Below are 16,117 nucleotides of genomic sequence, written 5' to 3'. Positions count from 1 at the left end.
AGTACATCTGAAGAGGAACTTAACAGTCTTGACTCAGGGTCTCTAAATACAAACGATTGATTTGCATGAATAAGTATTCTTGCAAAGCACCATAATTGCTTTTATTAAGGTTTATATTCTAATTCTATTATATTCTATTCTAATATATTCTATATTTTACGGAATTTATATTCTAAGATAATTAAGCTTCTGCATGGTTCAGGGCCTCTGGAAGCATTTTCAGCTCCACCCTAGAAGAAGCTGCAGTTTCCCCCTCCTTTATTCCCTCTCTCTCTCTTTCTCCCTCCTTGTCTTTAGATTTCCTCTCCACTCTGGAGCTCTGTACTGGACCTGTAGGAACTGGAAGAGTTTTGTGTTTTTTTTCTCTAAGGATTTGGGTTTAGGACCGCACAGTGGCCGGGTTAAGGACCAGGACGGATGATGCGTATTGCGCCGCGCCTCTTCCATGAAAGAGTCGTCTCTCCGCAGCAGAGATGGGCGCCCTTCCTGGACTCTCACCTTCCTACGGGCCCCGGGGGGACCTCTGCCGCCGCGCCGCGCTGCTCCTACCTGTAGTGGCGACTGCGCTCCAGCTTTGCGCCGCTTTTAACCTGGACGCGGAGGGACGCGCAGTTTTCACGGGACCGCAGGGGAGTTATTTTGGATATTCTGTGGAATTCTTCGGTAACTCATCCAGGTAAAGGCTGGCTTTATTGCATTATGGGTCTAAATAATTCCACTTTAACAAAGAAATTATAAACATTATAAACTTCTCCTCTTTGAAGTCTTCCATTTGGTCCCTCTGTTCAAAGTAAAAACACGCAGATAAAAAGTCACATCCGGCCTAAAATTCCTCTGGATTAATTAATTTAGCTGTAATGGATTTAATTTGGAACAGTTTTTAATTGTTTCTCTTGATTTGAATATTTGATGTGAAACACACATCATTCATTTGCACTTTGATCTCCTCCACACGGCTACACGTGCGCACTGAGACGGAATTCCAGCGCGAGTCTGATTGGAACCAGACGCACGAGACTGTGTGTGATTCAGAGAGGAGGGGGTTAACCCACAGAAAAGAAAAACACAACTTTTGCCCCGAGTAGGGCTCCTAGAGGACAGTGGGGCTTTTTGATTGGTCCTTTTTTGATTTTGAAAACTCAGGGGCTGCTGACAGAGATGCAGTCAGAGATCAAACCTCCTCTGCTTGTTGTAGCTGAACACCGACAGGTTCATCACCTGGTTTGGCTCAGATTCCTTAAAGGGGAGGAATGAGGTGTGAAGTCTATGAAGCAAACCTGATGGCTTCACATTGCTTTTCCATTACAGTATGATACATTTAGAAAATGTGAAAGTGGTCTATTGAAGGAAATCAGATTGTTCTATTTTAAAGTTGTAGGGAAGTCATTTTTCAATGTCAAATCTTTCTGGCTTAAACATGTATATAAATGTACCCTTTATCAAACTGTTGTCTCAAAATTTAGACCATTTCTATAAAAAAAAAAATCCTGTTTTAAAATCTGTTTTGTTTTCGTTATCTCATGCAGGCCAGTTAGTTCTACGTCAGCCTGAACACCTAAATTCGGCCAATCATATATCAACGGTCATCTGTCAATCATATTTCTTCGGTCATAGCATCTTGATTCATACATCGCAGCTAATTTATGCAATGGTTGGAATAAGAAATAAGAATCATTTCCTTTCCCATTGAGTTCCGTCCCAGTGTTCACGGGGATGGACGTCTGTGTCTTCGGCAGGCGTAGAGCTAACAGAACTGGCAGCGTTGCGAGGCAAGGGCTCAAACATGTACGGCTGGAAGCCTTCTACACCAAACCAAGCTTCTGCCGCCCTGGCGTCCTCTTCCACAACATCTTCGTCCCCGCTTTCCTCCTCTAAATAAAAAATGGATGACGGAGGAGACTCATCCATGACCTCCGACACTAAACTCTCCTCCTCTTGCATGTTTCCTCTGTCCATAGCGTTCCTTGACAGTGTCGTTTCTCAGTCACCAATTTAGTGCTACTTGGTCCCAATGGAATTTCCCATTGGGAACCTACTAGCACTAAGTTGCTAACTGGTTAGAAAGATGCTTCGAACAAACCGGCCACAATCAAACTTGCTTGCGAACCTTTCCGCCCCAACAATCACGCCCGATTGATAATCGACCAATCACATTCACTTTATTCACTCACGTAAAGTCGTGCACCACATGGGAGGATTCAGAAATGCAACGGTTGGAACAGCCGCTTCCTGACGTCTTTAAAGGAATAGTACACCCAAAACATGATTAGGCTTCATTTTCTACTCCCCCCCATGCTGAACAACACTCTGGAGTACTTTTTTGATATCTCAAATGCATCTGGAGATCTGGGAGGCTTCTTGCTGTCTGCTGACATTCAAATAATGGAGGTCTGTGGCGCCCGAGGCAGAAAGGTCCATAAAAGTCCACAAAAAACGTGTCAATATTCCTCCATACTGCTCGTCTAATGTATTCAAAGTGTCCTGAGTGGGTAGCATCCAGAATTTACTCGAAACGAAGTCATTTAGAATGTTTTTAGAGCATAAACAGTAGTGTATAGGATTTCCTAAAAGCGCGTTCACGAGTCTACGGAAACCGCGGCAGACCAAACCAGACGAAAGTGCGCATTCAGCGTCTGCTCTGCCGATAATGCAAGCGTAGAAGAAGAAATGTGCTGTTTACCTGTGCAAAGAAAGAAACAACAAAAGAAAAATGTCTGAGGACTTCAGTGTTGAGGAAGAGCATGAGTTCTTTGCCGAGCTGCCCTCTTCACAAAAAAAGTGTGTGTGCCCCTTCTCCTCTTTTAAAATTTTCTGTTGTCAACACCAGGGACTATATAGTGGACTTATAGTGAGCTCAGTTAACTGACCGTTCGGACAGATGATCACTGCTTTTTGCTCCGTTTGTCACGTAACTCCTCCTCCCCGCCGTCATCTTTGTCATTACTTGCCACTGTCAGGTATTGACAGCCTATGGCGACAGTGGGCCGCGGTGACAGCAAATCCCATAATGCTTTATGAGAGCTGTCCACGCAAAGCATTCTGGGATATATCTGCCTCTTCTGAGGCCTTTCTTTTCTTCTCATGAACTTCCTAGACACTTTTTCTCTTACGACCCTCGGCCAAGAACCGCTGTGAGAAAGGTGAGCTTTGATGACTGTCCGAAACCGAAGCTCACCACAGATATTTGGCTGAAAGTGCCCATGCTCAGAAAAAGATAGCTAACGGTGCGAGCACGTAGAACAGCCTTACATAAACGTATTACCAGAGTGATTGACAATTAGGAGGACCACTAATTTAGATGATCCAATAAAGATCATCCACTATACCTTACTATGCTTTAAAGTTTATTACATGAGACAATATTTGGTAGATTTGGAGGAAAAAAAAGGAAATTCAGTTTTTGTTTGATTAATCTTTTTATTTATTTTTTGGATGAAAAAAAAAAAGATTTTTATCTAAAATGCAAAATGTGTCTTTTATGTTTTTACAATTTGGTATGATTGCTTCTCTGAGTGGGTTATTTTATCAGCTATTTGCATGTGTGAACAGCCTGTATACTTAAGTTAAAGATTAATTGATTAAATTAGTTGATTTGATTCCTTTCAATTTGATTATTTGTGTCAGCCCTGCTCTAGATTATTTAGTGCAGTTTTTCTCAGTATTGTAAGTAAATCCAAGGCTGAACTTTTAATCGTAAATTCTCCCTTTTGGTGCTTGGTTTTTATAAACAGGATAAATGTTTCAGCAATAAATCTCTAAACAATGGGGAATGATTCACCTCATGCTTGGTCAGTCAACACGTTTATAGATTTTAAAGCAGATGTGATCAAATGCAGTCCAGATACTTTGAAAAACAAAAACAGCTCTTTTACTTATCAGTTACAGTCATATTTAAGGTATATTTTAACTTTCTGTTTGGAGCTGCTACCTTTCAGCTAGTCACAGGCCAGACAGATCAGAATAGGCTATGGACACACCGCAGGCTTTAATTTTTAATTACAATTTTTTCATGAAATCTCTTTCTTTTGGATGGGTCACATTTCCAAATATATACTATTTATATGTGATGTGCATTCACAAGACTTAAGTGTCCTGCATGCGCAGTAGAGGTCGCAATGACGTCACAAGCGAGCGTGCTCTGTGTTTACGGAAGTAAATATGGATGGTAGTGCTGGAGCACATCTTGCAATTTTAATTTCCTTCCAAACCAGCCAGTGCATAAACAAAAAAAAATTTCCAAGAGGGTTGAAAATAAAGATTGCTCTCCACACTATCGTCTGCCTTGGTTGCTGTTTTTCTTCCCACTTCTGTGTAAAAAGTTGTTGAATGTGTTGAATATTAATGGCATATAGGGCTGCAATTAATGATTATTTTGCAAATCGATTCATCTATTGGTTGTTTTTTTTTGATTAATCTATTAATAATAATTATAGCCAATTTCATTTAGAATAATTTTACAAAATTAAACCAGGTGAGACTAAAACATTCCCACTTTAGGAGTTTTGGATTAAGCATAATGACAGACGAAAATGTTTTTTTTTTTTATCTTAAATGCAAAAAATTTGCTCTAAGTGGGTTGCAGTGTCAGTTAAACAGATGTTTCACAGCCTCTATATTTCGGTGTTAAATTCTGTTTAAAGTAACGGATTATAATTAAAAATGTCTCCAGACCTTTGCTGGTTGTTGATTTTCATTATTTGGACCCCTCTGATTTTTAATTGTTTACCCCTGTTCTAGAGATTATTAATAACAGGAGGTGAAATGCGGCTCCAGACGAGCCGAGCGTGTGGTGATGTCATCAGTACGCTTCTCTTCCAACTAACCTATATTTATTTATCGTGCTCCCGTTCTCCCAGAGTCCACACTTTCCTGTGTTCTTCTTTTAAAGAACATACTTGGTGAGGACACAAGTCCGTACTGGTTTGTACGGACAGTGTTTAGTAAAGTAAAACGGGGGGCGATCTGAATATTATCATGTAGATGGCTTGTGTCATTATAAACAGAAGAAACATCTAAATCTTGATTGGGAACTGGCAAAGAAAGGTCACGTAATCAAAACCTATTTCATTCCAAGATGCACACTTCTTGCTTACCTGGTAGAATTTTCGATCCAGTTATGTACAGTTTTTGTTTGTTGTCTGGCTTTGGTAGCAGATATTTGATAAAATAAAAAAGTTGTCTATACCCTGTTGATTCTGCCAACCAGCAACACAACAAATTATCACTTTAAACTACTATTTTCATTGTTTTCCTTGAGTTTTTTTGTTGAGCCTCTGTAACTGATGTTGGTGAAAAAAGGGTCGATTCACGGACTTGCCTTATAAAAGACCAGTGTTGTCATTTTTGCAGACTTTAAGAGTTTCCCAGTTTGACCTCACTTCATAACAGTTATTTCTTAAATCTGAGCACCTAACTATGTTTTTGTAAATAACTAGCTGCTTTTTACCATCACTCTGAAAAAGCAAAATGGATGAAATATAATGATTAATCATCCAGGTTAGTCTGAAATCCATATTCATAATTTATGTATCCAGAAAACCGTGTTGAGCTGTACATGATAAGAGAAATTCTTGTGTAAACCATCCTATGTTTAATGCTTCGTTTAAATCACTCATCTGAAGCGGGTTATCTGGGTTTAACAGCTAACAGCTGAGCCAGCGGAAATCTTTGCCGTGTACAGTAAATCCTGCTTACACCTCCATCAGACCTCACTTTCCTCTCACCAACACCCTCTGGGTCTGAGCAGCTAAGATGTTGGGTAATGGTTGTTCATGTTTACCTCATGGGAAATTGGTTAAGATTCTCCGGGTTTGCTTTGTTAAGCCCGTGGTGCTCAGCAGACATGTGGGCAAATGACAAAAATGTTGATTTAAGCTCATTTGTTTTGAGTTGCCTACATTTTGATTTTTTTTGCTCGGAGCAGTCTTATCATGAACAATGCCGTGCTTTGTCCTCAGTCAACTTCATGTGTTTTAACAGCTTACAATTATTGCTGAACATGAATCCAGGCTGTCGTTCTGTGGGAAAAACCAAGCTGTCCTGAACTGCTTCTGCTGATATGCATTGTTTTTTTGTTTTCTTTGGCTGTCATGCATTCTGACCATTATTAGGTTGTTTATCCATAGGGAGCATTATGAAGAGCAGCTCTTGTTGGTTCTATGCTACCATTCTTTTTTCACTGTTTACTTTAAGTCTAGTTGCAGTGGCAAGAAGTAAGTGTGGGAAGGTAGTGCGTCCAGGCAAAGCCATGTGGGAAATAATTACACATCTGTTTTAGTCCTCTTTATGCAAGTAGCCTGCTAGTGGTGAGGAACCATGACAGAGCCTTCTGCTCTGCAAACTCCATGCTGCTGCATGGTTTCCCTAAAGCTCAGGCTGTGAGAAAAAAAGAGCTTAAAAAAAATTTAACATTTTGGATCTATTTATCTAAAGGCCTCTAGCATGAAACAAAATCCAGACTGGCCTCCAATTATTTTGGTGAAGAATGAATATGAAACCTTGGTATAAGCCAATAGGAGACCCTCATCATAATCACCTAAATGCCTTTACTTTTATAAGCATTATAAATTTTGATGAAACTTTAACTGAAAACAAAATGGATAACGAAAGATTTCCTGCTTTAACTTTGCAGATCAGCTATAGCTATTTTATTGCAATGCTATATAATAATAATTGAACTTTACTGATCTCAAATTGGACCTCTCATATGCAAAAGTTTTTACCAGGATTTAGTTGACGAAAACTTAAAAAGCTTTGTTCTAATTTTACTCTCTGTCACAAAAAACCCCAAAACATTTTGGAATGGGCCAAATAGGCACAGGACACTGTTGATCGTTCAGCCTTTGACAATTTACACATGTACACTTTCCCTCAAGTCTTTGTTTCAATAATACAACGTAGTATTAGGGCCAGGCTAGAGATTTTTTTTATTTTGAGAACAAAGTCGCAACATTACGAGAATAAAGTCGTAATATTACGACAGTGAAGTCATCATACCACAACCCGTTTCAAAACGAAAGCTTTGAGCCCCGAGCAGCTCCACCAATCAGCATCCTGAGTCCACTTTGACATGCTGCCCATTTTGATGCTGGTGCTAAAAGATTTCCTTATTCATCAAACCAGAGCCAAAGTATAACACACATAAAGCTCCACATTCCTCATTATAGGGAAGAAAGTACTTCTTGTAAGAGTTGTTATAAAATACAACTTTATTCTCATAATGTTACGAATTTATTCTCATAATGTTACGACTTTATTCTCCAAACAGAAAAAAAATCTCTAACCTGGCCCTAATACTCCTACATTAAAGTCTCACTGTCATCATGAAAAAGCAGCTTTGTCAGAGAAATCATTTCCTCGTCGTTTTCGATGATGAAAACCCCAGCGCTCTGGTACAGTACAGCCTGCAGTCTGCTGAGTGTCGCCTACTCAGCTGTAGCACTAAGACAGCTGTCTGTTTTTAATGGCGGCTTTAAATGTTTTCCCCCAGCCATGTGTGAGTGAGGGGAAAGTGCAGATGGCTTTTTTCCGTCAGCTGACTGGCAGAGGTAGGACTGCAGCTAATGAGTATTTTGCTAATCACTTAATATGATGATTTTTTTTTAATCATTCAATTTATATTTAGGTAGCAAACGTTCACTAAAGAAGATTTTAAACAGAATTTAAACCAGATGATTCTAAAACTACAACTTGAGAAGTTCAACATAGAACATATGAATGCACAATGAATGTAAACTCTATATTTTTTTACGGTTTTGGCATAACTATTGCTTTGTCTTTCAGCTAAAGACATGTTTTAGAGTCTCTATGCTCCAATTAATAATTAATTGATCACTGAATCAGTTGATTCACTAATCAATTAATCAGCAATGATCCAATTATTTGCTTCAGCCCTCAGCAGAGGGGGAGGGTAGGGTCAGCTTTGCTTTACTCTATGCTCACTAAAAACAAAACAACTTTTGTCAGTTATCTTTTCTGTCGTCTCGTTGAAAGAACTTTCAATATTTGACTAATGACAGATTACTTTTTTGGTGGCTTTGAAAACCAAAACCTTATAACATGCGGGTGTACAACCCAGTCTCATGGGAAAATGTACCCCCACTACGTTGGTCCACACTGCAAAACGTAGTGGAGGTACATTAATGGCCATTTTTTTGTGGTACTGTTGCATTTCTTCTGCCTATACGCTTTCTATTGTTTTACGTCCTAGTCACGTGACTTTCAAGATTCCAGCTGGGAGAAGAAAAAAAATATATATATGGCCGACATTCGCTCATTTTTTGGTGGAAAGATTAATGACTTGAGTTTGTTTTTGCATTAAAATGAGTTTTGATTACATTTCTAGTGAGAAATGTATAGTTTGTTGCCAGAATATTTACTCAAGGAATGTACATATTCACTTGCTTGTTCGTTTCTTGCAAAGATTTTTCAAGATAATGTGAAACTGTAACATTTTGGTATAAACATGGCCGAGATTTCTCTAACTTTTAGTGGGAAAATCAATAATTTCAATCAGTTTCTGCATTTAAATGGGTTTTGATTACATTTATATCGAGAAGTGTAGGGTTTATTTACATAATATTTACTTAGTGAACATACATAACCACCCGCTTGCTAGTTTTTGCTACGGTTTTTCGGATCTCGTCAGGATTATGTGAAATTGCAACGTTTTGGCTGCTACCCATCGCCTAGCATTTAGCTGCCGCCCCGATTCAACATTGAATTCTTTGTGATTTAACTCCATCTGACGGATCAAACCCTCGCCACTGCGTGCGTTGCGTCTGAGGTGGATTTTCAGATCAATGCATTACGTCGTGGCATACGGGAGAAACTAATTAAACTAGTTAAAAAAAAGGATCATGGGTTAAGATCGGATGTGTTTTATTTGGAAATCTACCGGATCCTTTGTGCAATTAACTTCCTGTTTGGTGCGATCTCATTGATGGGTTTTGACCAGATTTTGACCTAAGAGGAACTAAAAAAAAAAAAAAAACAATTTGAATACACAACCAGCATATCTGGAATCAGTGACAGAGAGCGACTGGGACCAGAAGTTTATTAATTTCTCCCCATTGATTTCCATTCAAAATGTTTTCGATCCCACCGGGCTATAGGGAAGGGGCGTGCATACCGCCACCTACTGTTCATGAGTGTGTAGCAACATTGTTTTACATCTATTAAATTCTATTTTTTAATTTTCTATTCTGAAGATAAATAAATAATGCTTTCCTTAATCTATAAATATCTTTTATATTTCCTTTATTTCCCAATAATCCTTTAAGACTCCGTTCTTGGCCTGTCCTTTCAACTCTTTTCAATTTCTTCCTTTCAGGTCCAGATGTTTTACCGTTCATCAATACGTGTTCTACATTTTCTATCTCTCCACATCCTTCACATTTATCATTATTTTTCCTCCCTATTAAGTATAAATTGTCATTTAAATAAGTATGACCTACTCTTAATCTGATCATTATTATTTCTTCCCTTCGGTTTCTCTCATTAATATTTCTATTTAATACTGACTTTTGTACTTTATATAACCTTCTTCCTTTTTTATCTTCATTCCACCTTTTTTGCCATTTTTCAATTTCTTTCCTCTTAATAAATGATTTTCCTTCCCCTTTCCCTAAAGGAATCTGAAAATCAACCTCAGACGCAACGCACGCAGTGGCGAGGGTTTGATCCGTCAGATGGAGTTAAATCACAAAGAATTCAATGTTGAATCGGGGCGGCAGCTAAATGCTAGGCGATGGGTAGCAGCCAAAATGTTGCAATTTCACATAATCCTGACGAGATCCGAAAACCCGTAGCAAAAACTAGCAAGCAGGTGATTATGTATGTTCACTAAGTAAATATTATGTAAATAAACCCTACACTTCTCGCTATAAATGTAATCAAAACCCATTTAAATGCAGCAACTGATTGAAATTATTGATTTTCCCACTAAAAGTTAGAGAAATCTCAGCCATGTTTATACCAAAACGTTTCAGTTTCACATTATCTTGAAAAATCTTTGCAAGAAACGAACAAGCAAGTGAATATGTACATTCCCTGAGTAAATATTCTGGCAACAAACTATACATTTATCACTAGAAATGTAATCAAAACTCATTTTAATGCAAAAACAAACTCAAGTTATTAATCTTTCCACAAAAAAATGAGCGAATGTCGGCCATCTATATATATTTTTTTCTTCTCCCAGCTGGAATCTTGAAAGTCACGTGACTATGACGTAAAACAATAGAAAGCGTATAGGCAGAAGAAACGTAACAGTACCACAAAAAAATGGCCATTAATGTACCTCCACTACGTTTTGCAGTGTGGACCAACGTAGTGGGGGTACATTTTCCCATGAGACTGGGTTGGGGTGTACGTACATTCATAGTGACTGAAAGTAGATTATTTTCCCATAATTACATCAAATTCAGTATCGCTAACACTGTTAGCTTGTATTGTTACATATCGAACCATAGATAATTACACTGAAGATTTAAACCTTTATTTATAAAGATCCATTCAGACTTTTAGTTGTAAAGCAGAGATTTTCTTTGTGACTTCCATTTTGCTATAGACACATATAGATGTAACACATATGAAAAAGTATTATATATGAAATTGAGCTCAGTAATGATCCAAATTTCAAGAAATGACATGATTCCTGATTCTCAAGATTAAGAATCTTTTTGATCAGATCACCTTTTTCACCACATTTTTTGAAAACGGCAGAGGAAGAGGAAAAGTGTCTACAAAGTGTATTAGAAGAAAAGAAAAGCCTCAGAAGAGGCAGATATATCCCAGAATGCTTTGCATGGAGAGTTCTTCTCGCAAAGCAAATGTGACTTGTTGTCACAGCGGCTCGCTGTCGCCATAGCCAAAAAAGTAGTAAAAGTGTTGATCATTTGTCCGAATGGGAAGTTAACTGATTTTACTATAAAGTCGACTATATATTCCCCGCTCTATATAGGAATTGAGGGATTTAGGCGTTAGAGCGGACGTTCGGACACAGCACAGTAAGCAACTTCTAAACAGAGCGTGCACGAAGAGAAATGGGCTCGTGAATTATCTCGCATGTGCATTTCTTTTAAAGTGGTGAGGGCGGGTCTTTTAAAAATGTTTCGAAAATCCTCCAAAATACTTTGCGTGCAATAGAAATAAACTTGCCTTGCGTTTAAAAATGTTTCCATGTTTTTGCTTATTTTATTGATCTTAGCTTAAATCAATTAATCTTTAGGAATTATTTGTCACGGTCTTGGTTTTCTTTTGAGTTTTCAGTTTCACATTGATCCAGGTTTTGCTTTGTTTTCTAGTTTTATTTGTTTAATTCCTGTTTTGTTGTGGTTTCCGGATATATTTGAGTTCTGCCTCCGTTGCCCTCTTGCGTTGATCTCCTTTTCCCTAGCTCCCTTCTAGAGTCCTCTGTTCACGCCTGCTCCCAGTCAGCTCATTAGTCCTGCCTTTGTTCAGTCCCCCACATAAACTCTCCCTGTATATTTCATCAGTGCTGTTCCTTGTCTTTCCCTGGCTCTTCAAGCATGTTTTCCCTGACGTCTCTATCGTTCTGGTTTTTGTGTACTTTTATGTTGGATGTGTAGATTCCTGCCTCAGTTGCCTGTGAGCAATCTCATTAAATGTACAGGACTCACCTCTCCCTCCTCACCTCTGCGTTTGGGTCCTCAAAACCTCAACCAAAACCATGACATTATTGTGAGAAATGATTTAGAGTTTTTTGACAGTAAAGTAAAGTGCTATTTGTATTGATTGCTATGATATCTGCATAAGCGTGTTTTCTTTCATATTGGGAGACATCAGCTTTGGTTTTGGTCATGCTTTACCTTGAGCTCGAATCTTTGGGGGAAAAACATCAGGGGAATCTACATCAGAAAGGTATAATAAAACAAACCTTTTACAGTAGCTGAAAGGCTTTTTGGATGTCCTTGGCAAAAACTGCTCAGAAATCTGGTGTTATCATCTGTGCATGAGGAAAAAGGCTTTCAACATAGTTTATTCCTGGTAGAAACATGTCACAGTGGTTTATGAACACATTTGCGGTCAGAAAAAAAGAAATGGGTGGGTTTGTTTTTGGCCAGTGAAAAGTCCACTTAAGTTTGCAGTTCTCTTTCACAGTGCATTCTCACAAATATCTGAGATGTGCAAATTGTTACTCGCTGTTTGAGAGCATCATCTGGGCTGATGCCAGTGATTGCTTTATGGAAATCATTAGACGGCAAAGGCACAATCTGAAGATATGTCAGGATATGTTAGGTCTTACCTAAATATTTCAGATCAAGCCAACATGCATGAATATAAAATTCTGACAGTCATCCTGATTACCTTCAGCCTTCAAAATGCTGACCTCGAATCAACACATCCTTCAAACCATCAGCTACATTTACTTATAATTGACAACAGTTGAACTTGGTCACCTTTTGTAGTATGTCAACATTTACCTATTCTACCGGTTTTCTGTGACATGCGAAAACAAAGTACTTAACCTACAATTATAGCTGCAGGTCTTTCAGAAAATGTGTTTGCCAACTTGCCGCCGTCTTTGCAACTTAGCACAAACTCATTTAGATCAAATGATCGAGTCATTGAGTCTGGAATGGGTCATTTAAGCAGATTTGGGTAGAGTTTGCCCTAGACTTGTCCTCAGGTAAGAGTAAAAGCACTTTGAGTCATCCAAGAAGTTACTCAAGTAAGGCCCCGTCCACACGAAGACGAACCCTGGCCTAAACGCACAAATTTTTCACCAAACCAGCCTCTCATCCACACGAAGCCAGCTTTTCGGGGGTCTGTAAACAATCTTTTTTTTATTCAGCCTTCAGAGTGGGAAGATTTCGAAAAGCCGTTTTCGTGTTTCCATCTTTACCCTCTAACCGCATTTTTTTTTTACACGCATGCGTCATAGCGTCGCCTCTAAACACGCATGCGCGACACAGTATCACAACAACAATGGCGCCGTTGCTGCTAATGCTACTCACCCTGCTGTCGGGCTTACAACAGAATCTTCTTCTTCTGGAATATCTCCAGGAAGAACAGAGCAATATCGACGACATAGTTCAGCACCTGAATTTGACTTAACCACGAAAATGGACCCGCAGGGCAACCATTTATAAATATTAGTGCGCATGCCCAACATTTCGTCGTTTATTTTTGCTTTGGCACCACAGCGCCACTTACAGGCCTGGCATACATTTTGCAGCGTTTTCATGCATTCGTGTGGACGCTCACATTTATTTTACGTCTCCGTCTTTACGGCAAACTTTTTGGAAAATATCAGCGTTTCGTGTTCGTTTTGACTTCGTGTGGACGGGGCCTAAATGTAAAAACATATTTGGTAAAAACAAAGAGGATAATAACTGTTGGATCAAAACATCTTAATGTTTAAATATGTTGCATCACACAGATGTGTGAATTCAGGTATTTTAAAGACCCAAAAAAGTGTAAACAAATAAAAGGATTCCAAAATAAATCAATGCAAAAAAAAAAAAAACTTTTTCCAATTTTTTTTTCCCAACGTTAAATCTATAAAGCCAAAACAATAATGTATATGTTTGGACAGGTTAAAGAACTTTCACTGACAATATCGATTTTTTTACAATATCTTCATCTGATCTCTGGAAAGTTCTAAACCACCCATGCCTAATGGGCAGACCCATTCAATTTGCAGCCTGGAACTCAATGCTATTTCTGCCATTTTGAATTGAAAAAGCTTCCTGGATGGGACTCAGCAGGGAAAAGCGTGACGGAAAATGGATGGATCCTTTTAAAAGATAAATTTTTTGCATTATATAAGACCAGCTTTTAGCACAAAAAACTAATTAAATCCTTTAGTTTATAGACTTCATCGATATAAGTATGATTTACTGATGTATATGTTTGCAATTTCCTGATAACTGTGACTGAACATAATGAACATGTTGTTTTTTTTCTTTTTAAACATGTTTTCTTGAAATACATTTTGTGGGAAATTGCATGTTACTTGTTGTCTGACCCTCCCTGAGTCAGTGCTCTGTGTGCAGATGTTCCCGTGAACATGACTTAAAGGAAAGGAATCCTGCTTCAGGTCTCAGCAGATGCATCCATCATTCCACTAATACACAGCTTATTGTTAAGGAGCCTATCGTTGGCTGTAAAGTTTTCATTACTAGTGCTTTTCAATGACTCAGTGGTATAAGTTATGACTCCACACGTGCAGAGATCACAGGAGGTTGGTGGGGGGAATAAGTCGAGTAGCTTTTGATAAAGAGGCCCACTGAAAGCCTGCACCATGGCTGCTTTCTGTGGCCACAGGGTGAGTGTTTTACAAGGGATATCCTTCCATTTAAATATTCCACTTATATGTCCAGACAAGCTGGGGGATGGGCGGAGAACAGTTCTGTTTTTGTCATCAGTCACTTTTGTCCATAAAGTTATAACCTTTGAGGTGGTTTTTTTGGGGCAGGCCTTTAGAGACAGCTGTATTCAAAGGAAAAGTCTGATCAGCTAGGAATAATCAATGGATCATTATTTATACCCAAGACTAATATTTTCACAGTGATTTAATGAATTTAGTATTAATCAGTAAAAAAAGTAAAAAACAATATTTTTCATTGCGATCAAAAAAGTCTGGGAGCGGCCATTTTTCCCCAAATATAGTAACCCCTCCCTCCTGCCATCTTCCAGCAGTGACGTCACGGTGCGGTAAGCCTAGCGCCATTCTCCCCGCTTTACAAGCTAAATCAATGGGAACTACTAGACACATCTGCAATCAACAACAATTATTGAAGATTTCCAGAGGACTTCACCATTGAAATTCACCAGAGCTATAGTGAAACTGACAATACCCACGTGCATGGCAGCTGGATGTTGGAATACATTTTGTAAAAGTGAAAAATAAAGTTATTTCACCTTTCCAATTCCTGATCCTCCACGGACGGCTTCGTCGTTGGATCGCCAACTTGAAGAGGGAGGATTTGCCATCAAACTTCTGGCCAAAGAAAAAACACGTCATTATCTGTTACTCTCTGTTTCGCATAGTGCACTGGTCGTCGCCATCTTGGATAATAGCGCGTTGTGACAAACACCAGATACAGCACTGGGACTTGATCAACAGCCGATACCACACCGTGATGTCACAAACCAGTAGGTGGCAGTAGTGTTCTTTGACAAACATGGATGCCTCCAGTAAAGTACATTCACATGAAAATTACTATTAATTAAAAACAGTTGTCATTTATTGAACAGTATGGATAATTTCATACTTAAAGTAATTTCAAAAGTTTTTCAAAAGTTTGTACTTTGACCGGACCTTTCATGTTAGGCTGTGGCACCATCCTGGAGAGAAATATCAGCTGTGCTGCTGTCATCAACACCTTTGTTTATAGATGTCTCTTCATCCTCTGACATGGGAGCTGGCTCGGAGCTCGTCTGCATGGCTGTGTGTTTCCTGGACGGGGCCGCCTTTTACAGCTGCTTTTTGTATATCTACTTCTGTCTCCTTGAACCCCAGTCGGCCTCAGCAGATGGCCGCTCACACTGAGCCTGGTTCTGCTGGAGGTTTCTTCCTGTTAAAAGGGAGTTTTTCCTCTTCACTGTCGCTACAAGCATGCTTAGTGTGAGTGTGATGAGTCAAAGCAATTAACTGATTTTCCTTAGATAGAAAACTTTGAATCAATTTGACTGGATGAATTGTAAGTGAACTGTAAAGTGCCTTATGAGACATGTGTTGTGAATTGACGCTATATAAATAAACAGAATAAAAAATAGAATTTTCATTTAAAACCCCTTAAGAATATTTGATAGATTCAGAATGTTAAGATCCATGCTCAGTCAAACAGCTGCAGCATATATTTTACAAAGATCTTTTACAAAGATAATATACAAACATCTCTATCCCATATTTTCTGTAATCTTACCCATCAATCAACTCCCTGTTGACAGGGTATATAAATTCTTTTTAAACCATAGTTTTAAAAGAAAACCCCAAATTCTTGTTTTTTGCTTTGGCTAAATTAACTCATGACTGTAAAATGATTTCACATCATGACACATCAAGGTTTCCACTACATGAAAATGCTGAACACAGTAAAGCATATCATATAACATACTGTATATTTGCACACTTATTCTAATAATG

At 38.6% G+C, this 16,117-nt stretch overlaps 1 protein-coding gene across 1 annotated transcript in view; it reads left to right on the top strand.

Annotated features, from left to right (window-relative positions):
- Positions 1–311: 311 nt before the first annotated feature.
- LOC119791452 (integrin alpha-5-like) overlaps positions 312–16,117 on the top strand; it is a 112,272-nt gene continuing 96,466 nt past the window's right edge. The window contains exon 1 of the mRNA XM_038297559.1: positions 312–676. Within this exon, the coding sequence (XP_038153487.1) occupies positions 474–676 (203 nt within the window). The 5' untranslated portion in view covers positions 312–473. The remainder of the gene's footprint in view (positions 677–16,117) is intronic.

The sequence above is a fragment of the Cyprinodon tularosa genome, unplaced genomic scaffold (genome assembly GCF_016077235.1).
Source record: "Cyprinodon tularosa strain WSP-4 unplaced genomic scaffold, ASM1607723v1 ctg390, whole genome shotgun sequence".
In the NCBI taxonomy this organism is placed as follows: domain Eukaryota; kingdom Metazoa; phylum Chordata; class Actinopteri; order Cyprinodontiformes; family Cyprinodontidae; genus Cyprinodon; species Cyprinodon tularosa.
The sequence above is the reverse complement of the archived record's forward strand: the minus strand, read 5'-3'. Positions and strand labels throughout refer to the sequence as shown.